The sequence below is a fragment of the Athene cunicularia genome, assembly GCF_003259725.1.
Source record: "Athene cunicularia isolate RWA chromosome 4 unlocalized genomic scaffold, athCun1 chr4_part1, whole genome shotgun sequence".
NCBI classification, from domain to species: domain Eukaryota; kingdom Metazoa; phylum Chordata; class Aves; order Strigiformes; family Strigidae; genus Athene; species Athene cunicularia.
Genome location: NW_020799098.1, coordinates 17,696,284 through 17,723,052, shown reverse-complemented (window position 1 = coordinate 17,723,052; position 26,769 = coordinate 17,696,284). Strand labels below are relative to the sequence as shown.

The following is a 26,769-nucleotide window of genomic DNA, read 5'->3' as shown; positions in this document are numbered from 1 at the left end:
TTCCTTTAGTTATTAAAGTATTTTTATCTCAACCCATGATTTTTCTGACTTTAACTCTTCCATTTCTCTTCTCCTGTCCCATTGGAGGTGGAAGGGGAGGTGAGTGAGCAGCTCTGTGGTGCTTTGCTGCCTACCGTGGTTAACCCATGACACTATTTCACAATATTATTTTAACTATATATAATTTTGGTAAACTTCAACTGTTTCTTCTAAAATTTTCCATACTGAATGGTGGCTGAAATGGATTTTTATTTTTCTAAATAGACCAGATATTTTCCCAGACTGAAGGGAGCACGCTTCAATCTCTTATGCTTCTATTAACCCTGCTTTGTATGTCATGACATTCACTAGTGGGCTGGCATCATGTCTATCCATTTGTCATCCTTTTGAAAATTTGCTGAGGCAAGGTGTTAAAATCTTGAAAACATGGAAGTCTGCAGAAATGGGAAGGTTAGATCCTCAAATTCTTTGTCCATTCTGGTTCTATTCCAACACACAGATGATTAGCACCTTCCTGCCAACTCTACTTTTGAGCTGTGGTAGTACTGCCTGGATCTGGGCCTGTCAACCCATTCAGAGTGAAGGTATTGCCTTAGCTAGAACAAAGTTACATGGACAGAGAAAGAAACTGTGTGGTTTCCATTCAGAAGAAGCAAAAATTAGGCCTACAGAGAAAGAAGAGAAAGAGGTAGGAACTGGGCAAGAAATAGATAAAGCAAGAATCAGTGTAATGGGTGGCAGTGGATGGTAAGGAAAACAGGACTGGAAATTGAGTCAAGGAGACGACTGAGAAGGATAATATAGAGGAAAAAAAAATTGGATCAGTAGGTTATGTCTGTGAGCAGTTTTTCAGCAAAGATGATCAGATCTAGTTGGCTTAGAAAAAAATGAAGGGAGGGAAGGGACAAAAGAAACCAAAGGGATGGGCTGAAAGAAGGGCAGGAAACATGACAGGAGACAGCTTTAATAGGTAACAAAGGTACAGAAGGACAACATGCAATGGCTGACTGAAAAGTAGGTAAAGAGCTGAAAAAGGGCAGGAAATGTCACAAAGATCCTAGGAAAGAAAAACAGTAAGAACTGGAAACAGAGATGGCTGGAAACAAAAGTTAGAAAAATAGGAATAGGTTGGAAAGCATGAAGGGATTGGAGTATAAAGTGTAAAAGATCCTGTGCTACAATATATTCCTTTCTAGAACCTGAAATAGAAATTAAACAATATCTAATTTGTACAGTCATCACTAGATGCACAAACGTATATAGAAATCAAGAAATGTATGCAATGCTTTCAGTATACGGGCTTCCCTCAAGGCCAAAAACTTCATTACAGTTGTTCTCAATAACGTTACATGACAATTTTCATACACCTCCTAGAAACTCACCATCAGGCCTATCTGAAATGAAAGAGAGGTTAATAATAATAATAATAAAAAAATATCAGTGTGTATCTGCTTCACTAAACAATTGTGTCACTGTGTAACACTTCCCTACATTTCCCATCCCCTTCTTCACTGCGCCTGCATTCTCTGCTTGTCACATAAATCAAGAGAGGTGATCAACTATGTATGGGAGATGCTTTTAATTGTTCTGTAACACTAACCTAATTTGGACTGTTTGTTAATTGATTACTTTGTTATTAATCTCTTCTATGTTTATGGATTTTAATTTTGTCTGTGTGAGTCTTGTTTTCCAATCTTTTTCTAGAAAACTAAAATGGACAAGTGTGAATTACTGGTATATATTATATCCCAGTAATACTGGAGAAAGCATGAAATTGATGAGAAGGAAATGTATGTTTTGAATGGGAAGAAGTATTCTTGATAGATTAAACAAATAGAAGCAGAAATAACTTGAAATTCCATATGATCCTTATCCCTATTTTGTCCTATTCTGAGATAGCTGTACACATCAAAATTAAAATCAACAAAAATAATTAAAATCCTGACAAAACAATCTCAACTTCCTCTTTAGCACTATTCCAGATAGAATAGAAAAATCTGATTTTGAATTGTAGACATTCAGAAAAATGAATGTTTCATGCAATTTTAAATCTGTGTGAAATACTTCAATTTCCTGTAAATTCAAACCTTATTTTTAATATATGAAAATATATAGAATTAAAATACATATACCATTTCCACATGTTAAACCATTTCATGGAACTGTATAAAACCTTATAAAACACATATTGCATCAGAAAATAAAAACAACCTTAAGATGCTTATTCTAAAAGACTGTGTTTTACTAAACAACTTTATATTGTATTTTATAGGAATGTTTTGGGGTTTTTTTTTGTTCAGTGTATTTAATAATCTACTAAACCACAGTTCCTTTGGTGTTACTGCCTGACAAAGTTTAACACTGTGTCCCTGCTATATAAACTTAAGAGTTTGATTTTATATTGCCATTTGAGTGCAATAACTTCTAAAACCCATTTGTTTTCAATGAAATTTCCCTAGTAGAATGCAGAACAGTGTCAGCTGCTACAAACTCCAGAAGTAAATATACATCAGATATAATATTACAACACAAAAGGTGTAAATACAGTAAAAGGAAGACTCAAGGAAAACTCATTTAACACTTCTCCTTTACTTCTGAATGTATTTGTAGCAACAATAGGGCAGTCAAGGCCAAGAAGTGATGCCTGTTGGTTTTTTGCTCTCTCTTGCAATGTCTATCTGCAAATTATTGAGAAGTTACATAAAACCTCACCAGAAATTCAGATGGTTATTTTTCAGAGAACCAGAGAAATTTGACTTAAAAATTTGAAAAATTATGATCCAGAAGCAGATGTGAATTCTGTCTCAATGACTTTGGAAGCAAACCCCATTTCTTTTTCAAGGGTAGTGCCTTTTTTCAGAATCAAGCTTTTAGCTTTCTCTTCGCTTGTCAGGGAAAAGTCCCATGTTATAAGACCGCTTACCACAGAAGATAAGAGAAACTTCCATTTCATTTCTACTTATGTAGAATAGTTCTGCACTTTAGCCTGCACACTAGGAAATTATTTGGCATTAACATAATGAGAAAAACTCCACTTCTGTGTGAGCTTTACACTAATGTATAAATATTCTGCTGGAAGCTAACTGTTACTCAGTTTTAATGGATTGAAAAATATATTATCTTTCTGACGTATCTGCATTAGAGTTATTTTCCAAGCCAAATCGCGTCTGTTGGCAATAGGTTTTAAATGTCTGACAATACATTAATTTACATATATTTCTTTCAGCCATCTATTAAAAAATGTGACTTTGATATAAGGAATTAATACATGTTTTGCTTCAGTTAGAAAGCTATTTCATCTGGGTTCACCTGTAAATAGCAGAGGCTGGATAAGATCCTGTGTCATAACTGACCCTCACTCTACCCCGGTACAGCTCTACCGCTATATGATCTTTATCGCCTTTGTAGAGCAGGATCCCACTGTCTTCATCTGTGGCAATCTAGTTAAAAGAAAGAAACACTTAGAAAAAACTAAAAATAAATATTAAATCAAAATGCTGTATTAAGTGAATCTCTGAATTTACTGCCATAGTCTATTACTTCACTATAAAATTCTTCCTTGAAGGACAACCTGACAAAATTCTTTCTCTTCCTATCAATAAGCCCATCTACTTCAATATGAATATAGAGTTATTCCAGTGACTCTTCTAGATTTTTAGCTCAAACTGTGAAAAGCTCTTTAAGTGAGCCAATGACAACTTTGGCTAATTTTCCATACCACAAAAAGTCATTTACAGTCTTTTCCAGATCAGAATCTACAACACAAGCAATCTTACCTGTAGAGTAATATTGGTTTGGGGGCGTATCTTAGCTGAAGGGATTTGTAGATAGGATTCTTTGTTGACAAAGTTTATACTGATCAGCTTTTCACATTTCTCACCCTGGTAGCCTGACAAACATTGACAGATTGGTTCACTCTCTTTTATGATACACTGGGCTCCATTTTGACACTCGTAATTATCACAAGGGCTGGTGCGAGGTAGAACCATTGGTGGTGCAAACTCACAAAACAAGCCACTAAATACAAACAGAAAAAATTAGTATTTCCAAAAAAACCAACTTTGACAGAAGACATACATGTTTGTCTTGTCTTCAGATCTCTCTCACCTGTATCCTTCTGGGCAAATACATGTATATCCATTAACTGCATCGGTACACTGTGCTCCATTTTTACATTTGTTGTCCTGGCAGTCATCAAAGTCAATATCACAGTGTTCACCTACATATCCAGGCGTGCAATCACATCTGTGAAACAGGAAAGCGAGTAAGATAGCATAGTGCCTTTTAACAATACAGTGTGCTTATGGGAAAGTTAAGGAACTACTGAATTGTTTAAAACTTGAGAAAAAAAAATGCATTACTGTGACTTTGTGTGTAAAGACTATGTAGCTTAATCATATTATTTGGGGAATCTACATATGTAATGAATACAGTTACTAGTTACCCATGCATACTCATCTGCCATTGTATTGAAGAGTTGTGCTTTAAATCTAGAGAGCCCTCATGAATCATTCTGACAGTTCTTCTTGGAATTTATGAGTAATGCAGAATGTTACAAGATGTTGTAAGCGACTGGAAACGCTAAAAATAATCAGTATGCTTAGTTGCTGAAACCAAGAGAAATAATCCAAGGCTTGTATTACACTGATGGATATTTTCTTTGTCAACTGAAAAGCTACAAATGGACCAGTGGTCCATTTATACAGTTTAGAGGTTATGCATAATTATTTTCCCCTTGAAGTTTCACCAGCCTGATTTACTCTAAACATCTCCATGGTTAGCAGACTAGCAGAAGTCTCAAAACACATCCTCTGCCCTCCCTGAGCCCACACTGAACTAGAAACAGCATATCCTCAAGACAGTATGTAATGTTTATAGTTTTGGGTTTTTTTCTTTCCCTATACAACTCTCATTGTTAATGCTAGTGGCATTTCTTCAGGAAATTTTCATTTATTAGACTGAGTGAATGCCCAGAACCCTGCGAAAAAATGAATGGAAAAGATTACAAATCCATGCATCTACGTGATTTTTTTTTTTTTTTAAGATGTATGTAATTGATTTCATTAGGTCTTGTGATTCTGTCCTTGGTGTTGTTTTAGTTTCTAGCACTTGCTCTAAAGTGGTAAAAATTATATTAAATAGCTGTGTAACTTTCAATTAAGTACTTCAATCAAATATGTCTCAATTTTTATTCAACAACATATCCAAATAAGAAAAGTGAAAAAAGAATATAAAGCATGCTGTTAAAAAGCTGACTAAGAGAGAGAGATTCTTGAAGTTACTGCATGTGCTAATTTTCTGATTTAAAATCACAGAAAGTAATATGGAAGATTAATGAACTAGGCAGTAAAGTATAAGATGCCAAACTAGGTTTACTGAAGTGGCAAGAAGACAATAAACAACACACAACAATTGAAATCCAACAAGTTTTCCATTTTCTGGTTGAAAACTATCAACTTAATTCCATGTTCATTTGAATATTTAATGTATTTGAATATTATTTGCCATATTTTAAATAAAATGTTGTTTAGTATGTAGTAGGAATGAGAATAAATAATCAGATTTCAGCACAAGAGCATAGTGTGCATAAAACAGTTGCTTATGACAATTGAAAGCTGCAGGTTTCCTATATTTATTAACCTAAACCCTATTAAAGACACTTTAAACTGTGCATACTAATTAATTATGATAAGGATATGGTGTAAGTAAAGATTATTTTTTCTGGGGATGGAATTCTTTAGTTTATACCTTCCAGTGTGCCTTCTCTTTCTCAGCTGCTTCCCAGAAAGTAGTATAATTTTTCCACTTCAATTAAATGCAATTATTTTCCTACTGTCCGACCTACTGAAAGGGTTTTGTAGAGACTGTCATGTAGACTAACTGCTCTGCTCTGCCCTGCCTTCCTATTTAAAATCTGACTAGAATTAGAAATGTTAAGGATCAGTAAAATTCAGTAAAACATATTTAAGAAAATAAAGTAGATCTACATGAAAATAATGGCCTATTCTGATGTAATGCTTGATAATAACTGAAATTAGATTTTTGAGAATAGAACTTGCTTCCACTAAAACAAAAGGTAAGTAAAATTAAGCAGGATAAAAACTCAGTAAATTTAGATTCAACTCAATTGTGAAAATATTTTAGACTTACTTGTATCCTTTGGGTGTCAAGATACACTTTGAGTCATGCTGGCAAGGATTCAGGTTTTGAGCACAGAAATCTAGTTTCTCCTCACAGAGCTCACCTGAAATGTAATGTATGATGTCAATTCAGTGAAAATATCACTGTGACCTGAAAATAGCTGTTTCTATTTTAAAAGTAACTGCTACACATTTTTTTAAACACTGAATATGAAATACTTCATGATATCATAATAAATACTACCTTTATAATAAATACTAATATTAATACACAAATATTCATACTAATTTTTCTGATAAGTCCTTTATAAAACAAAATTAGTTCAATGTCAATCATCCACCCATATATATTTTTTTGTGGGAAAAAAGTTGTTTTCGTTTACAACATTTATCTAGCTCTGCTGTATAGCCAAACACTATTGACTGAATCTCTTCTCACTAGAACAAACAAGTTATCCATATGATTTTCTTTTACTTATTTCTAAGCACATTACAAGCAGAAATACCCAGATTTGCACTATAATTACCTGAAAAAACCCTGTTAATATCCCTGCATGTCAATACAATTCCAATTATCCCAAAATGAAAACTTGGTTTCTATTTTTTCTTAAGTATGACTGTCCAATTTTTGCATTTGTTAATGTACTATAATTATCTATAATCTCTTCTGTGAAAAGAAAAAAAAAATCTATGTCAAATGACTACCCTTCCTTGCTGCTAGAAGCAGTGGCTCTAATTTCCAACATGGGCTGTATAATCTGCAAATATTTTAATATTTTTATATGGTTAAAATATTATTTCATTTGCAACTTTATGACAAGTAAACTCTTACAGGTATGTAAACTGATCAACAATGTTTTCTTGTTCCCTGACTAACTAATCAGAAGATACCATAAATAGTGCACTCACAAAGTTTATCACTGGTTTGTAAGACAGACATACTTATTCCAACATCCATATGAAGAACGTATGTATAATCAACGGGAATAAACCTGTTGAATTCAGGGACTCATAGATCTATCAGGCCCTAAAACTATTTTTAAGTTTTTAGGAAGGTACGTGATTGCCCCTTGTCATTTGTCAAGTAATAAAACATGAGCTAGTGATCAAAGATAAGTGGAACTGTGCACCAAAATGAGGAAAAGAGCAGAAGATAGCAGTGGATGAGCAGATTTCACTGCTCAAGTTGAACTTCCCTTCAAAGAGGCAGAATATGTGGTAACCCTCAGTTCTACTTATCTGAGTGCAGTAGCAGTCTGCAGTGTAGTTAGCTGAAGAATCCGTTTCTGCTGGAAGGCAGCCTGAGATTAAAATAGCATATAATGGCTTCACCTCTTTCCTTTAACTGTTAACACAGTACTGAGGATAAGGACAGCACCACCATGAAAACAGTATGGGGAAAGAGGGACAGACCATTTAGGGACAGAATTTGGGTAGAATCAGGAACAGGTAGGTTGGAAAAAGGGAGAAAGGCATAGGATAATAACACTGGAATGGAAGCTTTGGAGAGAGTATATGAATGAAAATACCTTCCAATACATATGTGTGTGTGTGTGTGTGTATCAGTTCATCAGCTACTACTGTCATTAAGCAGTAAGGTTTCTGACATTTTACACTCCTCCTTGCCAAGTACCTAGCACCACCACACAGAAGCTGCTTCTTACTTACACGGGCTTCTCTGGAATTAGACATCATCATAAACTGAAAACAACCAGAGATGGTTGAAGGTCTATAGGTCTATTTGTCTTTTTTGTTGTTGTTGGTTTTGGTTGTTTTTTTTTTTCTTTTCCCACAGGTTCAACAGATCCTCTATAGAAATTTGTCCTTTCCACAGCAAGTGTGCTTACATACTAGTGTTTAAAACTGCATATCATGAATATGAATACTGACTACCCAGGACTTGAGACATTATTTTCAGGACTTCTCTCTTAGGGTATGTAGAACTTATTTCAAACAATGGACATATAAAAAAAAAAAAAAAAAAAAAAAAAAAAAGAGAGATTTGAAGAACAGTCTAATTTAAAGCAAAGATAGAGAAAAAGGCAAAACTGACCCAGAGCCAAAGATGGTTATGCTGGATAAAACCACATCTGAAACATGTATGCTAACTACGATAAGACAAGGGACCTCTACAATCTTCAAAAATGAGAGGAGAACCAAAACCAGCTAGACAAATACTTTGCAGCCATCCAAAAGATCCAGACTGGTTCTACACAAAGATTTAAAAATAAAAAAAAATAAAAAAATGATAGCACATTACTAATTTCCATTAGGGCATTTCACCTACAAAAACCAAATAAAGCTTTGAGTTAACACAAGAAAATGGCCTTCACGTACAGAAAAACTGTCAGTAACAACGTGACTTGGTCAATATCTGTAGGAAACTGAATGAAGATCAAATGCAGGCCACTGAAGATGACTAATAGAAAGGATTTTAATTCTGTCCTTGAAGCCTCTTCAAATTCTCAATGGACTTATTGGTCTGGAAATGTGCAACTGTTATGACAGTTATGTTATCCTGGAATACCAGGGATTCTTTGCATTCCATGATATATCAAACAAAAAACAGATCCCTTTCTCTTTTAAAAGGGTTTTATTCAAACAAATACATATGTAAGAGGAAGTAATTCTTCACATAGCATTTAGTCAATTTGCAGAACTTGTAATATCTGATATCTGTTTAAAAGCCAGTAACATTTAGGAGTGAGATATAAATATGGGAACAGGGAATTCAGATTTTCAGGAACATGAAGTGGAATAAGCAATAACCACTAGTTTTTTAACCTAGTTTGTACACATTCCCATGGTTTAGAAATGTATATATGTGCCTACATTTATATGTGCATATATATGCACACCCCATACAAATATCTTATTATGGTATATAAAATATAGCTTATTAAGTGACATGCAGAACTGCAAAATATATGACACTCCAATTACAAAAAATAAAACTATCACTGTTCAGTACTTACAAGACGTGGACAAAACTACCTCTAAACATTCCCAAGATTATTAATTCTAACAGCATATCAGAGACTTTCTGAAGTGACATATTGAGCCTATCTTTCAAGCAGGGCTGAATGTTTGCTGTCTCTAGATAGATTCACAGTAAGACTTCAGTGGAAAATCCCCAAAATATCGAAAAAAAAGGCAAATTAGGACTAGCCTAATAGGAGCAAGCAATTTTACCACTGCTGTCAACTTTACTGAACTGGCATTGATTTTTCTATGGGATAGTAATTGGGCCAGGGCTTAGATTATTATTGGCAGAGACCTCTGAAATTTCTTGTGTGACAGTCAGCTTTACTGAGTAGTGTCTAAGCCTGTTCATTTTAAATTTTTTTTTCCCTCCATCCAGGTATCTTTAAAATACATGATTTCTTAGTTAAAGTGCATTTTAGTAGTCATAGGTTGATGGCCCTAGTATCTTCTGAATTACACTGAAAGCTGAATCACCTCATGAGAAGCTCAGGGACACCTGAAAAGTCTTAATTCCCAAATCATAGATGTGAATCCTACATAGAGACTGAGGGTCAAACTGGAAGTTTAAGTTTGAAACAGGCTTGCATTTCTGAAAAATGTCCACTTCAAATCATAAGATCAGTGTTACACTACCGGACCTAATGCAGCCAAAGAGCTTGCAAACATCACCAGGTATTTTTCAGATTATGGTCAGACTTTGATCTGAGTACTCTGCAGAAAAGTGCACAGACCAAAAAAGAAGAGAAACAATGATTCAAAAACTCACTTGTCTTTAAAAGACAGGGCTTTTTGTGCTGTGACAGCATAAAAGGAAGGAAAGTTTCCCCTTGCATTTGCAAATTGTATGCATTGTGAAATAAGTCAGAATCATATGACTGGAGGGAGCTTTCAGTTAAACAGTTAGCAACTAGCCTAGGAAAGGAAACAGGAATCAAGGAAAGGACATGGTAGACATGGTGGTCCATGTAGCGACATAATGTAAAAACCAAAAAACCCTATGAACAAAGAAGTCAGTTTTACGTAAAATACAAACTTTCATTATAAAGAAAGAGTAGCATTCATAATAGACTTGCACAGGATCAGTAAAAAATAAACCCAAGAAAATACAAGATTTAATCCAAAATATATACATCGGGTACTGTATTTCTAAAGGAAAATATAAACAGAAGAACAAACCAAAATAACCCATGTGCGAGGTCTTCATCTGTATTGTTAACAGGTTTGTATTTGGAATGGAGAATTCCCATAACCAAAATATAACTCTTTGTGAAAAAGTTAATAGAAACGATCAGTAAAAATACATGACATGAAGTCTGAACCACTGAAGAATAGTTTCCTGGTAAAGCAACATCTCTTCTAGCATACTGAATAACCAGTGTGTTACTCAGAATTTAACTGAGACAAGGTGAAGAGGAGAAAGTAATTTTGTTTGCATGAAAAGATAGTGATGAAAGTGAAACACTCATTGAAGGAAGTAACAGATTTGCCAAGTTAGGCTCCTCGGCTCTACTGGAAGCAAATATTAAGAGCATTCTCTGATTTTGGAAGCATAATAGAATGTTTTAAAAAATATACTTCAAAATAATGAAAAAAACTGTGAAACAAATGACTCAATTCAAGGAAGCCTGACACAAATGTATGTGTACATTCTTTTATTCATCCAATAATATTGTAACTGAAGCTTCTGTAAGAGCTTGGCTAAGTAATGTTTTTGAAAGATGGAAACATTTCTCTATGTAGGAAAATAAGGAACAGACTAGTTTTTTTAAAAATAAGCAGTGGATAAAGTGTCAAAAATCCTATGAAAACTTTTGAAGTTTAATTAGAACCAGCAATAGCTCTTTTCTTAAGACATCTTGCTTAATTAATCTAGGGAGTCTGGGTTCTGATATGGAGTAGCACTGCAACCAGTGGTGCTCTGTGCAGTCCAAATGAACCCAAACCTCCAAGGTCAAGACTGGAATATTCACTGAGGTTCTTCAGCTAGATATAGAGGATGATGCAGACGTAAACAGCCAGACAACACTATTAAACACTGATGATGAATTGTGTGTAATCCTTGATTAACTTACCAAAGTTATGTTTTCTATATTCAGAGGTCAGTTTCTGTTTCCTCTGTGTATGTTAATTCACCCTTATAACTTGCCGAGATTGTAATCACAGGAAAACTTAATCACAGAATCACAGAATACTGGTTGGAAGGGACCTCAAGGATCATCTAGTCCAACCTTTCTTGGGAAAAGCACAGTCTAGACAAGATGGCCCAGCACCCTGTCCAGCTGAGTCTTAAAAGTGTCCAGTGTTGGGGAATCCACCACTTCCCTGGGGAGATTATTTCCAATGGCTGATTGTCCTCATTACAAAATTTTCCTCATGTCTGCTCGGAATCTCCCCAGGAATAACTTGTACCCATCACTCCTCAACTTTTCCATGTGACTCCTTGTAAAAAGGGAGTCTTCATCTTATTTGTAGCCACCCTTTAAATACTGGAACATGGTGATAAAGGCTCCCCTAAGCCTTCTTTTCTCAAGGCTGACCAGACACTTAACTCTGGATTTTCCAGTATATAATGACATGTAGTACAACAAATAATGAGGAACAATGCAATGAGGTGAAAAAGGATTTACATCACTGTTATTTTGAATAATTGGGCAATAAATTCAAAATACAGTTAAATAAAGCAATGTCAGCCACTATATTTCTGAATGAAGAGGAGAGCTGTAACACAAATGGACATGGCCTTCTGAATATAACAGCACACTGCTAATTCCAGGCAAGCTTACTGCAAAACAAGCTTAAAATCACTAGAGTATTATCAAAGCTGAGTATGATATTAGAATAAAAACTAGAGACAGAATACAAAAGAATGGCCATTTTTAATTATCAAAATCAGATTTTTGCTAGAAGTCTTATTTGCCGTTCCAAAGCTAAAATAACAAGTATGTATTACTGACTTACTAGTAATTGCTAGAATAGCATGATTTTATATGTGTACATATATGTCCATTCCAGCTTCTGAGCTTGGATGTGATATATTGTGAGTCAACTTCTGATATATTTATGTTTTATCAATCAGGTATTATTATCTGGGCCTTTGACTGGAAATCTCTGTTTAATTACTTCTGACTCAGTCAATGGAATGTAGGAGTGGTTGGAAAATGTCAGTGCCATTTAACATACTATATACAGAAAAGTGCTGCATTTTTATCAAATCTTAAGTTTGATGAACAGGAGACAATGTAAATTATTTAAAGTCTTGAGCTTATTATTCAGAAAATACAAATATGAGGCATAATGTTGCTCACAATTAAAAAAAGTTCACAGTAGCACGCAGTTTATAGCCACAAATCTGAACATTTTTAAAAAAATTAATTTTAAAGTCAAATTCTAGATTCAAATTCATTGCTAGACTGTTCCTATCTTTCACCATTGCTTAACTCTGTTCAGGTATTCACTGTGCTTGTGGATCTCAGTGTAACATATGGATTATTTAGTTTAACATTTCTAGTTGTTTTACATATGTTCTTTAGCAACAACAAAGGAATAGTAACTTTACAACAAGGAAAATGAAAGGATGGATCATACACCAGAATCAGTAATGGCAGTGATCAAACTAGAAGTGTGTAGCTCAGCTTGCCAAGGATATCACGTGTATTCCCCCTTTATGAAAATGCAGTAAAATTACTTTAATAGTCAAGCTTTTAATAGAAAATAGTCATTTGAAGTATATTAAGCTAGATGGAACAGAAAATTTTACAATGAGTGATGAAAAGCAAGAGTAGCAAAGGTTTCTTTTTATTCCAAGAAGCTGTAACACTTACGTGTAGTTCTTATAAGAATGAGGATTATGATCCTAATTTAATGAAATAATTAAACTTTTTATCAAGTTTGATATGGTATGATTTGCATTTGATTACTTGCATGCTTAAATTTTAGGCAGGTACTTATTCAATTACCAAGTGAATTGAAAGTAGTAAGTCAACTCCTTTATTATAGTAGCAAGAGTCCATGTAATGGAGTTTTGGAACACATTAAAAAAAAAAAAATCTCCCTCTATGTCTAGGGATTCCCTAAACTGAGATAATTACTTAAAATTATCTTTTTTAAAAAAAAATAAAAAATCTTCTACTGTCACAATACGAAAGATGTCTGGCATGATAAAACTGACTGATCCTCCAGGCAGCGTATAGACATTAATAACTTTCATGTTCAGCTGGCAAGCTAATACAAGCATGTATCACATACACATATGCTTAATTTTGGGGATGAACTTAGTTCACATCTCCTGGGTGTTTGACAATTTGTTTGTGAGGAATTTGTTCTTGATATAGTCAGTAATTTTAATATGCTATAGCTCACACTTACGTAAAACATTTACAGTGACTACAGTTCTGTTTAGGATTCATTGCCTTTCTACCTTAAATCACATTTAAAGACATTTAAACTATCACAAGGCTAATTACACACAGGTAACAGCTGCTTCAACTTGAAAGGGAGATTGAGTCTCTTCGTAGTAGCACACTGCCTTTACATTCCATCTGAAAAGCTATTTTTCATGAACATAGAAATTAAGTTTTTCTTTTAATTTCAGAAGTCCTAAAATTCTGTAATTTACACTACTAGAAATCAGTGACAAAGCAAAATTTTATCCATGAATCACAGATGTCAAACTAGTTGTTGTAATCTGCTTGGTTTTGTTTTGTTTTGTTTAAATTAAACCTGAGAATAACAAAGCACTCAACTTTTATATTTATTTATACTGAGCTTGCCCTTTTCCTAGGGGCAAGTACTCTTATAAAATCAACCAATTTCATACTGGGATAGTAACAGCACAATGTAAAAAAAATAACTTAGGAAGTGTCAAGGGGAAAGAAAAACAGGAGTCTATCATTGCTATCCAGATAAGTAATAATAAAATGGAAGTACAGCAAGATGTCTAAAAGGAATACAGCCTTAATCATGTAACACCAGTGGTTGGAATCACTTTCTGGAAATGTCTTGTTCTCCCCATTAGTTACAGAGAGAATTTAGGCTCTGAGTTTAAGTTGTAAGAATTATTCATCATATGTCAAAATTAATCAACATAGATGGTGTAATTGCAGCCTTGCTCAACATGTCACGGCTAATGAAAATATTTTTATTACTAGTGAAATACTACATTGCTTTATAGACTGCACAATATATTGATCAAATTGAATTAATGGCAAGATGATTGATTTGCTTTTAAAACTAAATATGTAACTTTATAAATATGTCATCACTGATCATGATAGCTCTTGGATTGCATATATGATCAGACTGTACAGAAGATGGTTTATCTCTGTTACTGAGATAGGTATTAGGCAGAAACTTATAAGAAATTTAAAAATCAAGAACACTCAAAAGTTAGCATCATAAATCTCTCCACTATTACCTTTCTTGTACCATAGCCTCATCTTAATGTGGTCATTCCAGTTTCTTTAAGTATTTATAGCAATAAAAGGCTACAGAAATGATGAGCAAGAAAACTGCCATTTTATACTTCCAACATGTTTTCTAGTACCATAATCTAACAAAGAAATTAAAGCAAAACAGTGCTATAAAAGAGAGAATACATTAGAACAGAACCAAGGTATGTCTTTAAGATGATGAGAGTAAAGATTTCAGAAGATCACCATGTAAACTTTTTTGTTAGTCCTATCAGTGGCTGCACAAATTTTTAATATAGCTGAAAAAAAGACAATGAAGGTAGTATTAAAGTACTCCTGCACAGCGATCTGCATCTTCAACAACATTCATTTGATTTGTATTCATAGCAAGAGCCAAGTGCCTAATTTGAGGATTTGCAGTGAGCTTTCTAAATTATATCTATATACTATTTATTTGATCATTTGTAAGAACTGAAATCCATGCACCTTTAAGTAAAGGAAAGTGAGAAACCAAAGTAAGTGAAAATAGGCTTAAAAGACAACTGACCTTTTTCCACTTCATTCAGATTAGCAGCTTGCAGTGACAAAGACAGAAGAGACAAGAGACTTTTTTACATTGTAATACAACAGCATAGCACATTAAGCTAATGCACAACTATAGCAGCAGAGAGGTTGATATAGCAAAATGAAGCAAGCTTCAGAGTCTCACCTACAGCAGAGCAAAACAAACAGAAAAGATAAGAAGTACATGCCACTGGTGGCATAAGAAAGGTTTTACTTTTGGATCAATTAGATCTGTGATCTAATGACTGATGATAATGAGCAAGAGAAATGATCATCTGTAATTTATAGAATGTACATAAAATGACCTGAAGTTTACTAGACTGAGGTCAAAATAAAGGAGATGATAATGTTAGGAGAATAGTGAGGTTAAAGAGTGCAGGACATAGTGAGGTATTTTCAGTGTTTTATTTATCAAGGTTTCATCAGACACCCCGAGCGTCTGCTGATACCATTTGCTTACTGTCATTTCACAGTTACAGCCTGTAATCTTAAGAAAGCTCATAGTATAGTGCAAATACCATTCTTTGCCTTTCCACCTGTAACTGTGGAGGTAACTGTAAAACTTAACTAAAGCACAGAAAAATGGATTCCTGATTCTTAAGCAACAACATAATAAGCTTTATTAATGGTTTGTTTTTAAATCAACGCTGTGTACCTGAGAAGTGTCGATTTTCAAGGGAATGTTAGAAAACTCAAAAAGTGACTGGTTTTGCACTGCAACATTCTTTACAACATTTTTTGTAGTTTTTGTATGCATTTTCAGAGTTAATTTAAGGTTCTAACAAGCCTTCCACATGAAAATAAAACTTTAAAGAAGAATGATTTACATTTCATACCAGCAGGTTTCAGTTGACTTCTTCCTTATACTGTACTACTGAAATGTAAAGTGTATTTGCAGATAACCGTTCACCCTGAAAACTATTCTGGGCTGGTGCACTTCCACATTCAGTACATATATACATCTTGAACACAGACAATCTGAAGTACTGCCAATGGAATTAAAAAAGGACAGGACAAGCCTATGATGGTATTTTCCTGGTATGTATACTGTCTCAGTCTCCAGCAACTTCCAGCTCAGGGACTTTCTGAGCTAAAGATAAATATCTCTGAATTTAAGAATCTTTTAACCTAACTGAATATATAGCCTGTTTTCCTGATAGCTAGTCTGATTTTGTCCAGCTAGTATGTGAGTTCATTTAGTGAAAAATACCTCTCATAAGAAAAGACATTAGCAATATGTGTATCTGATTTTAACCTGATAGAACAGATACCAAAATCCAAATGTTTACAAAGTTCCTCATGAAAATCATTGTATCCATACTGGACAGGGATTCTGTTATTTATCTTTCAAATCAGGCTGTAGGCCAAAGGAAAAAAAAAATCCTGTAAATAATTTTGTACTTCACACTTGAGGCAACTGTAAGATTACTTTGTATTCTGAACACAACCATTTCTAGATCCTGATGTGTCTGGACTACTGTCAGTCTAATTCTTAACACTTCTGAAGGTTATTTAATTATGCAAGACCAGGGATGACAGACGTGAAGACACCTTGACTAGCTCAATGTTTTATATTTTCTCCTTACATCTGAAAAATGACTTAGGAACTCCCATATCATGTCCTATACTCAGGTGCTTTGCAAGATAGATAGTATATTGTATAATTCTGTACTGTAACCTGTGGAATGAATAACCTGAACTTTTGCTAAAACTTTTGCCCAATTTATCTATAAAATGAGCTGAGGCTCTAGTGTTGTATGCTTAAAAAAATGTGTGTCTGTTTTTGGTAAGGTGTCGAAAAAAGTCTTACGAGATAGTGCAAATTCTTGACATTTTTAAAAAACAGCAGCAGCTAAAATTACTGATTACAAGTAGATTGTTTTGATTTACTTTAGTGCTGGTGAGAAGATTCTCACCTACTCACATGACCTACTGACTTCAGTAGCAATTATGAGTAGGCATTGTATCTGTAAAAGCAAATCTCTTTTCTGAAAGAATTCGAGTTAGCAAACCAAAACACTTGCTATGTAAGATTATAGTATTTTCCTTTTAGAACAGTGCACAATTATGAATCCAATTAAAAATACAATTGCTTGTATTTTGACTAAAGAAGCACAACTACCATACAAACATCAAAAATGTTACCAATGTTTATGCTGTCCTTTTTGCTCTAACCATACAGATGTATAGACAAATGCTACAATTGGTGTTTCAAATGTAAATGTAAAATATACGTTTCAATGACCATACTACAGAAATGCAGCAGGAACACTTAGTGTTTCAGGCCAGCACATATAAACAAGCCTTTGTGTCCACTCCATGGATGTCTAATACAAAACAGTGCTTCCCATGTCGTCCTGTGAATACAGCAAGCTATTGACTCTAGCAGTGAAGTGCACCTAGAGCAATGTCGAAAATGAAGAAATGAACAGCACAGGTAAAAACACCTGCAAAGCTGCAAAGGAGGCATGCCTTGCAAATGGATTGTCCTCTACCTAATAGATATATAAAACCTCTTAGCATGAAGCCACTGAACAGGAACGCTGGACTGATTTGACTTTGGTTTCCTTTCTTCCAGCCTACGCAGTAGACTATCCGATCCTATTTTTAAAGGAGATAACAACTGAACCCAGGTGATCTGAAGCTTGATTCACATGTACCTTAAATATTAGTTACAGGGGAAATAGCAAACACCTATCTCCACTTATGTAATATCTTATCTCTACTTAAGTAATGCTGTTACCTGTTATTTGTTTCTAAGGCTTAAGCTGTCAATTGCTTTCAGGCATTAAGGTATCAGTACTTGGCAAAACAGTATTTTGTCTCAGCAGATTTTGTCTATTCTTCCAGATGTGGACCATCCACTTATTAAATACCTTACTCTGGCTACTTATACTTTTAACTGGTATTACTGTAGGTATTGTATATGCTCTAGGTATTCTGTGTGAGGAAATCTCTACCAAACATTTACCCAGCATAAATACTGGAAGAATACATGTATTAGATTATGAAGGTTTATTTCTTACACTTGTGTTCCATGATCTTCACTCACTGTGGGCTTCCAAGATTTAACTATTGACTTTAAATGTGAATACCCTAAAACATCTGAGCAATCCAGTAGGTTGTAGAACTAATGATGGAAATACTTTAGAATAAAAAGGAGTTAGATGTGTTTTTAAAAATGAAATTAATTCAGGAGTTCACCTCTCCTCCTAGTCTTCCATAGTTCAGATTTGATTGATTGATTACAGTAAAGTTAGGATAACTGATATAATCCCCAAGTTATGGTGGACTTTACGTACCTTTTTTATGCATTTCAAATCACGGTTTTGTGAATTTAAGCTCTGTGTTCTCCTAGTGGTCAATTAGCTGACAGAAATTAGATCTGTCTAGGTAGAAAAACTCTAAACCAGATCCATGTAAACTTCTTGTTCTCCAGTGTTGCTGTTCTAACTATCCTCCATTCCCACAGAGAGAATGAGAGCAAGCAAGAGACTCTCTGTCTCCAAGAGAGGGGAATGCTTTGCCCTGGTTGCCAACTGATAGAAGCAAATAATTAGACACTCTTTAGTTATTCCTTGTGGTGCTTGGTTGGTTTTGGTTTTGGTTTTATGTGTGTGTTTGTTTTGTTTTGTTTTGGTTTTTTTTTTGTGCTAGAACAGAAAGAATCACACTGCTTTAAAGTTTCTACTGGAGGGCAGGACAGCATCCACAGCATCCGGGGGTGACAAATTCAATTCCCTACTGGCAGAGACAGATACTTTCTGCCCTCTAAGTAACATGAGGTATACAGTATAAAAGCAGAATATTTTCAGATTTCAACAGCTACAGAGGTTCTTCATTAGGGTGTCTAGGTTAGGTAAACAGTAGGGAGGGACACATTTTGAATGATCTTTTAAATATCACAACGCTGTAATTTCAAACCTAACAAAGGAATTAATGAGTGGGCATTAAGTCTACCTTTGGCTACAAACCATATAGAAGAAAATTACAGAGGGAAACCTGGCTTTCAGTCAATTGCAGAGTAACTACTAATTCACCTACAAACTGAAAAATATTACTGTTCTGCAAGGAATTCTTGAATTACCTGTACTTTCCCTTATACTCCTACCTGTATATTCAGGTGGACAAAGGCAAGTATAGTTATTAATTCCATCCACGCAAGTAGAGTTATTTTCACAGTCATTGTCTTCACAGTCATCAACATTTACTTCACAGTTTTCACCTTCAAATCCATCTGCACAAGTGCACCTGTAGTACAGAAAACAAAACTAACCACATTGACATTTTAGCTGGGTAGACCAGACAAGAAGTTCTGTAATTATATGTACAATAATTTGTCATGTACAATAATTCATAATCCCTATCCCATACAACATGGTTGATAGAATGTAAGAAAACATGTAATAAATATTACCAAAATATTTTTCAAATTTTCATATTCAAATTAGAGAAAAAAAGGTTTCTAAATTCATGCCTTCACTGAAGATTCCTTTTGAAAAGTGTGCTACCTTTATATTATAAGATTGGATTGTATTTCTTATGAAAAGTGATCCTTTCGGATTTTTAAAGTTAAACACATGGAAGACTCTGGAATCAGGGATTGGTATGTAATAGTAGTATTTCACTATCATTCAGTCAAATGCAACAATATAAAGCTCTGCTTAATGTTCCATGCACAATACATGCATCAATATATAAACCCAAAGCCTGTATAAACTTTTCAAAGCAGTGATTTTTTTTTTTTTGCTTTTGTTTATACAAAAGAAGTACATCAAAATGGATAGTAAATGTAAAAGATCACTTGAACATGACTACACATACATTTTCATGTAATATGCACCATCTTTAATTGCTGCAGCTTTCATTATAAGATTGCTTTGATTTTCAAAATATGTAGTGTTTAAACAAATAAATGAAAAATGTCAGATTCTGAGACATGACTATGTCACTTTAAATTCTAGAGGCATAGTATTAAGATGTATAAACTTAATTTTTAATAGAAAACTATTTAATCCTTGGGCATAATTTAGATTAAAAATAAGAATAATATCATAATGAATTGCAGGATAATGAATTGTATCTTTTTGAAGTGTCATTTCTAACAAGCTTGAGGTGCAGATTATTAAATGACTAATAATTTCACATAAGAATACTGAAGAACTTTATTTCATAATTCATGAAGTACATCTGGAGTAATTGTACTGTGTGATTAAATAACTCAAGATTAAAAATGCTCACAGCATGTTTATCTGCTGGCATAGTGAGTTCCAAATGAATCATTAATTTTCTGTTTCACTGGGATTTACATTTTATCATTTACATGCTGTCTGTTGAAGTAATACACATGACAACAGATGAATTGTGAGATTTTTTTCAGCAGGGATCTAGCTAGCTATTAATTAGCATAATGGAGTCAATACTATGTTGTCTTGACCTGATATGCCTCAACTAATCACAGTCATTTGTTACTGTTTTTAACAGTTGCAAAGCTTTAGAAGCTTTCCAAGGACAGCAACACATTCTGAAAACATCAGAAGCACTGAAAATCTGCCTTTGTGGTGCACTTACCAGCAAACACAGAGAACCCAATGATTAACACTGAAATTATTTCAGCATTTAAAACTCAGTAGTTTTCCATTTTGTTATTACAAATAAAAACAACCTACCAGAAACCATCCTTTTCTTCTTCTTTCAAATGACAAGTTCCACCATGGTGGCACGGGTTACTAATGCAAGCATGAATGGGAATATCACAGTCTTGACCCTATGCAGGGAACAACAATTATAATTTAAGAACAAAGTACAGACACTAATGGAAGGGAGCCAAACAGAACCTGAAGGTGGTTAAGGAGAAGCTTACATTTCAGTAAGCTTTTTCCTCTTCATTCAGTACCTACCTTGAAACCATATGGGCAAGTACATCTGTAGAAGTCAACAGGATCATTGTTGCAAGTTCCATCATTTTTACATGGATTTGATAAACAGGGATTACATTTAGCAAGAATATTAACATCCACAGGCCCTTAAAAATACAAATTGGAGAGTCATAAACAACCAACTATTAATTTCTGTTTGACAGGATATATCTGCCACGTTGCTTTAAATTTTAAAATGAAATTTGTACTTCAGACTTTGTTGTGTTTCTGTATGAACGGAATCCTGGACTGTCCTTAAAACTTTTGACAAGACCAAATAAATCTGGTGTTGTTTTTTTGGTTTACTTATAACTTTTTTTTTTTTTAAAAAAGAAGCTGACCCTAAAGTGATTCCCATATCCGTATCCCTGTTTTGATCCATGACAATTACCTTCCCTTTGTATTAACAAAATGAAGAATACAATTTCAGCTTTTGTCTCTTTAAAGGGGGTAAAAACTGCCTGTGAGGAAAAGGGCTATCACAGTCTGCAATCCTTCCCCTGACAATGTTACTGAGAAAGCTATTTTTTTATGTATTTCTGTTCTAATTTATTTTTTATCTGCAGGATCACAGAGATGGCAAAATGAACCTGTAAAATTACCTGTAAATTGGTTAAAAATCTGTGAACTGTAATGTAAATTGCATTGTCCAAGCTATCTCACTGTAAAAAGCTCTATATTGTGCCTTGCTTCCTTATGGAGTCAGCCACAGTTCTGCACATTATGGCATTAGCTGAGCCCACAAATAATGCAAACTGTACCTTGAATCTATGTGCAAATCCACTGCAATCCATACTTGCAGTATAGTTTCTTATATTAATGATTACAATGGCAGTATTCAGAAATGAATATTGACAAAATCTTAAGTTTCAGAGTCAGACAGAGCTTTGGCTACATAAATCTTAACCTTATTATGTAAATATTTTGTAGATTTTTTTTCCCCTTGTCGTTTTAATACATTTTAATACAGCCTTTTTTGGTGAATTTTCAAGTTAGGAGTCTCCAATTTTTAAATTTTGTTGTCAAAATACTAAAGAAATCACGGGTTATTTGTTAAAAAATAGAAATCACTTGTGTATAAAAAATGATTAATTTTCATACATTTTGTGATAGAGAAAGGTTTGATTACTGTAGAGAAAATGGGTGACTTGGCCAAATGCCTATTAAGAGAATGAGCATACATTCTCCACTATCTCCAGCTCTACTGCCTGATGACATTACTGCCAACTTGATTTCAGATTTCACCCATGGGGAAAAAAAAAAAAAAAAATCATTTATCTACAGGTGATTTGTACATTTTAAGGAATAACAAGTGATTTTTTCTAACCAGACACAAAACACAGACTCCTGTGAGCCACTGGTGGAACTGCCTGATTGCTCCATAACAAGTTTTACTCAAAATGAGCAAGACTGTTAAATTTTCCAAGCTAACAGGGCACTCTTACTGAAATATGGGGTTTGGGGTTTTTTAAAACAGATTTCTTAAATTTCTTATTTTTCTTTACAAAATTAATCTCTGATTAGTGATTGTAAAGGAGCTGTCATGGAAGGAAGCCATGTGATTATAGGGATGCAGTAGGGGCTGCTGGACAAGGAGAGGTTGAAATTAAAAATTTTATTTTTTTTTTAAATCTGCAGTTGCTGGTATCCTTCTGTCACAGATTGCAAGCAAATCAAAGGGATGGACATAGTAATCTGTGATGTTTATTGCTAAAGCCACAGTCTGTATGGATCATTGACTATTCTTGTCTTCATTATCTTATTTTGAAAGAGAAATCTTTACCTGTTTAAAGTTTCTGTTAGACCAGCAAACAGCAGAGGTAGAAGAGTTGAAACAAACACCATAGAATTAACATCTAGAAAGTCCTGCCTGTGTACTCTAGGATACTGCTGATTATTGCTAGAGTACATTAAGAGGTTCTGTGAAAAAAATACGGTGCAAGAGGCACATACTTTAACAATTGTAACACTGTGCTGTAGCCTGGAAGTCTATGCCTCCTTGACTCAACTGTTTATTCTGAACATCATATCCTCTTTTTTATTTCTCATGCAATAAAATGCTAATTATTTGGCAAGAAGTAAAAAACATTCAGTAAGTAAGGTTATTCTCCCAAATGGATTAGCAATCTAAATTTCACTTCCAAAACAGAGCCAGAAAATGAGAACCTAAGGCTCAACGAGATAGCAAACAACACTGTATCTGATTTGTGCTGTAAGAGTTTATTTCAAACTATTATATATGTAGTATCCAGTAAGAATTAACATTCTGATTTATCATTCTTCAGTTGTAAGTTCAAAAAATGGAAACATTTCAGAAATTTTTACTGAAGTCTAATGAAAAGGCAATTCTGGAACCTATTTTCATTTGCACTATACCAATTCCTTTCCTCTTCTACTTGCATGTGTTAAGACTTGTATGTGAGAAAGAATTGGGTTCACAACCTATTGTTTAGTTTTTCATATTGTAGACATATATTTTCTTGAATAAGCCCTAATTGAAAAAAAAATCCTTAAAATAGAAGAAAAAATAAGAAGTATTCTTTTGTAAACTGAAAAACTAACAGTATTTTATTGACATAGACACATGTGTGTAGCTATCTAACATTTTTGAAGAAAAATATCACCAAACCCTCTCAAAATCAACTTCTAGAGAAACCTGCTGCAATAAAACCTTTGAGCTCTGACATTTTATAACTCCTCTCTTGCATCTGGCCTCAAAATTAGTATCTACACTGATTGTCTTATACTAAAGCTGCTGCTGAAGTGACTGATTTTAGTACAATGCAGTGTAACCAATCATTTCAGTTGGATAATTTTCAGACCTGAAACCCGGGCTTTTAAATACAATGCTTATACAATATGTTAAATGATATATCATGAAGAGTCAGCTGTAAATTCATCAAAGGGGAAAACAAACAGTAAACATGCATGTCTTAGGAAAGAAGACTGCTTGAGGTACACAATAGGAAGGTCAGAAGGTCCGTTCTTAATCAGATCGCCCATTCCAGATCTACATATAACCTTACCTGGTATCAGAAAACCACAAGGCCCTGGAATCTCTAGAAGCAGGGCATGGATGGTAAAGGGGTAAAAGATTGAGAATCTGTTAGAGGCCATATGAAAAAAAGAAACACCCATAAACTTAGAAAAACAACTGAAAGAAGAAAATACTAAGGGATGATTCCTGGAGCAAAAGAATTAATAAAATTAGAGTAAAGTACAGTGATCTCATGGAGCTTTACAACTGAGATAGGATTTCATTTTGAAATGCTAATTTTCACTGGGAATTATTCAATATGTAGGTAAAATTCAAGCACCCATTTCACTTTCAATTGAATTCAGAGATACTGATAAGAGGGAATTACACACTACTATTTTCCTGTAAATATACACATAATAGCAGACCATCAACAGGTATTCCAAAACCAGTCCTTTCACTCATAGCCTAAAATTTTGATCTAATGGGAATAAAGCATCTTCCTAATTTCTATTCAGCAGTTCATTTTTAAGCAAAAGATAAAATTACTTATCTTTGAGTTACAGACACATAATGTCTTACAGGGCCATCATGTCATTGAAAAGCTGCTGATTTGCAATCTGTAATTATGAGCATCTTCATAGGACTGTGGCAGGAAAATTATTTTCTCTCAAAGGTATCCATAATACCAGATCTCCACTCTTGGAAGTGAAACAAATACAGTTCTTACCCTGCATAATAATATAAAGGATATTTTCTGATGGGCAAGAGGGAGTAAGATATACTTTCTGGATTGTCTGACAGAAACATTACAATGATTGTAGGCAGGGGTGATACAGTTTTAAAAACTGAGAGCTGGAAAGTAACCAGGTCCTTCACGTCCATGCAAATATAAATAATATTTTATCCTTTATATCCCCAAAACAGTGTGCAGTAAGAGTATATCTGCAGTAATGTTCAGTGGATGCTTGTAGAGAAAACTGTCAGATTGGCGAGCGAATGTCCTATCTAAAATCAGACTAAGAGACTTTGCAGCAGATGAGTGTCATATGCAATGAATACTGGCATGACCTCAGAGACAGACTGTTGAAAAGTTGCAAGATGGATTTGGAAAGAGAGACAATTCACTGACACCACAAGCAACAAAATAGGTTCCGTGGTTTTTGTCTGCAAAAAAGCTTTTTGACAGAAAACTTAAGGAGAGAAGACTAAATAGGATGAAGATGCAGTAAAGAACAACTTTGGATGAGACAAACTCCACCAATGTCCCATTGCTTTTTAAAGGAAGAAATTACAAAGGGATTAAACTCACTTTGAAGATACGTTAACAGATGAGTAAGTCAAAAGAGTTTGAAGATTACCTAGACTGTGAGAATAAGTTACTTCTACAAGACTTAGGATCATATTTATCTGATGCCTCAGAAATAACTATAAACTTAGTAATGGCTTACAAGTATAAGCATACATAAATTTGGTTGGTTGTTTTTGTTTGGTTTGGTTTTGTTGTTTGTTTTTTTTTTTTCCCCAGTTGGGATTTCAATGTTTCTAAATCAGGACCATGGAAAATTAAGCTACAGCAGAAGTTTTTGTTTTCAAAATATTTAAGAAGGGAGAAATGGATGGAATAGAGGAAGGTTAAACAGTAAAACAAACCAAGTTCTTTCTCCATATGAGTAAAAAATGTACTTTTGTAACAAAAAAAGGTTCAGGAAGAGAACCTAGAAATGAACAGATAATAATATAAGTTGTGGTATAAATGCCAGCAATATTGGTACCAACATGGAAATAAATACTCTTGGTCCAAACTCTAAGAAACTTCCCCTTATATCAACAATTCAGAATGAGACCTCTACAGAGGTAATCACATCTTTTTATTTATGTTTTGGGTTTTTTTTTTTTTTTCTTTTTGTTTGTTTGTTTGTTTTGTTTTGTTTTGCTTTGGGGTTTTTTTGTTTTTTTTTTTTTGTTGTTGTTGTTTTTTTTTGGGGGGCGGTGGCTTTTTTCTGCTTTCTTCTGAAATATCAGAGGAAACATTATGGATACATTGATGCAATTAATTGCAGGCTGCAAGGATTATGGACGTATTTACAGTTTTTACTGTTAGTCTGCAGGAAAAGGACATTCTATGGCTATGGGAAGTGTAGATGTTTAAACTGTAGTTCATGACTGAGACAGTACAAAGTATCTATGTACATCCATGTACTGAGGAACACTGTACTGCAAGTCCAACGACTTTTTTTTTTTCTCCATCTATTTGAAAAGAAATAGGCATTAAAATAAATACAGTTGCTGAATGGAACCAATGGCTACATCCCTAAGTATGAGGAGGAATGATGACAAGTCTGAGTGAAGACATTATAATAATGTACTTAGAGCACAGAACTCTTATTTCAACAGCTCAACTATTTGTAAAAAATCAAAATTGACACTTCAAAGGGAAAAAAACAAACAACAGTACCTTGGCAAGTAAATTTTTTGGAAGGAGTTGTGAGAAGAAGTTTATCTGCCATTTCTCCAGGACCAGCACAACGTGCAATACCAGGTTCTTTGTATTCTGATTTTACCCAGTCAGACAGCCACTGCATGTTACAATCACAATAAAGAGGATTTGCTCCAATAGCCCTATGGAAAACAGACAAACAAAAATGGAGTAAAGTTTTAAATGGCTGCTTTTAAAAAGAGAAGCCAGAAAACAGGTTGGCAAAAAACCCCTTCTAACCACAAACCTGCCCTCGTTCCACAAAATTGACTGTTAGGGCATAAAGTGTCTGGATTTG

At 34.2% G+C, this 26,769-nt stretch overlaps 1 protein-coding gene across 2 annotated transcripts in view; it reads right to left on the bottom strand.

Moving 5' to 3' along the window:
* SLIT2 (slit guidance ligand 2) overlaps positions 1-26,769 on the bottom strand; it is a 262,728-nt gene that overhangs the window by 14,900 nt on the left and 221,059 nt on the right. The window contains exons 23-32 of one of the 2 annotated variants that reach the window (XM_026846674.1): positions 26,451-26,614; positions 24,042-24,074; positions 20,998-21,122; positions 20,767-20,864; positions 19,209-19,348; positions 15,081-15,107; positions 6,151-6,244; positions 4,108-4,245; positions 3,777-4,017; positions 3,310-3,440 (exon numbers count right to left, since the gene is read on the bottom strand). In XM_026846674.1, the coding sequence (XP_026702475.1) occupies positions 3,310-3,440; positions 3,777-4,017; positions 4,108-4,245; positions 6,151-6,244; positions 15,081-15,107; positions 19,209-19,348; positions 20,767-20,864; positions 20,998-21,122; positions 24,042-24,074; positions 26,451-26,614 (1,191 nt within the window). The remainder of the gene's footprint in view (positions 1-3,309; positions 3,441-3,776; positions 4,018-4,107; positions 4,246-6,150; positions 6,245-15,080; positions 15,108-19,208; positions 19,349-20,766; positions 20,865-20,997; positions 21,123-24,041; positions 24,075-26,450; positions 26,615-26,769) is intronic. The other variant, XM_026846673.1, reaches the window with a different exon arrangement.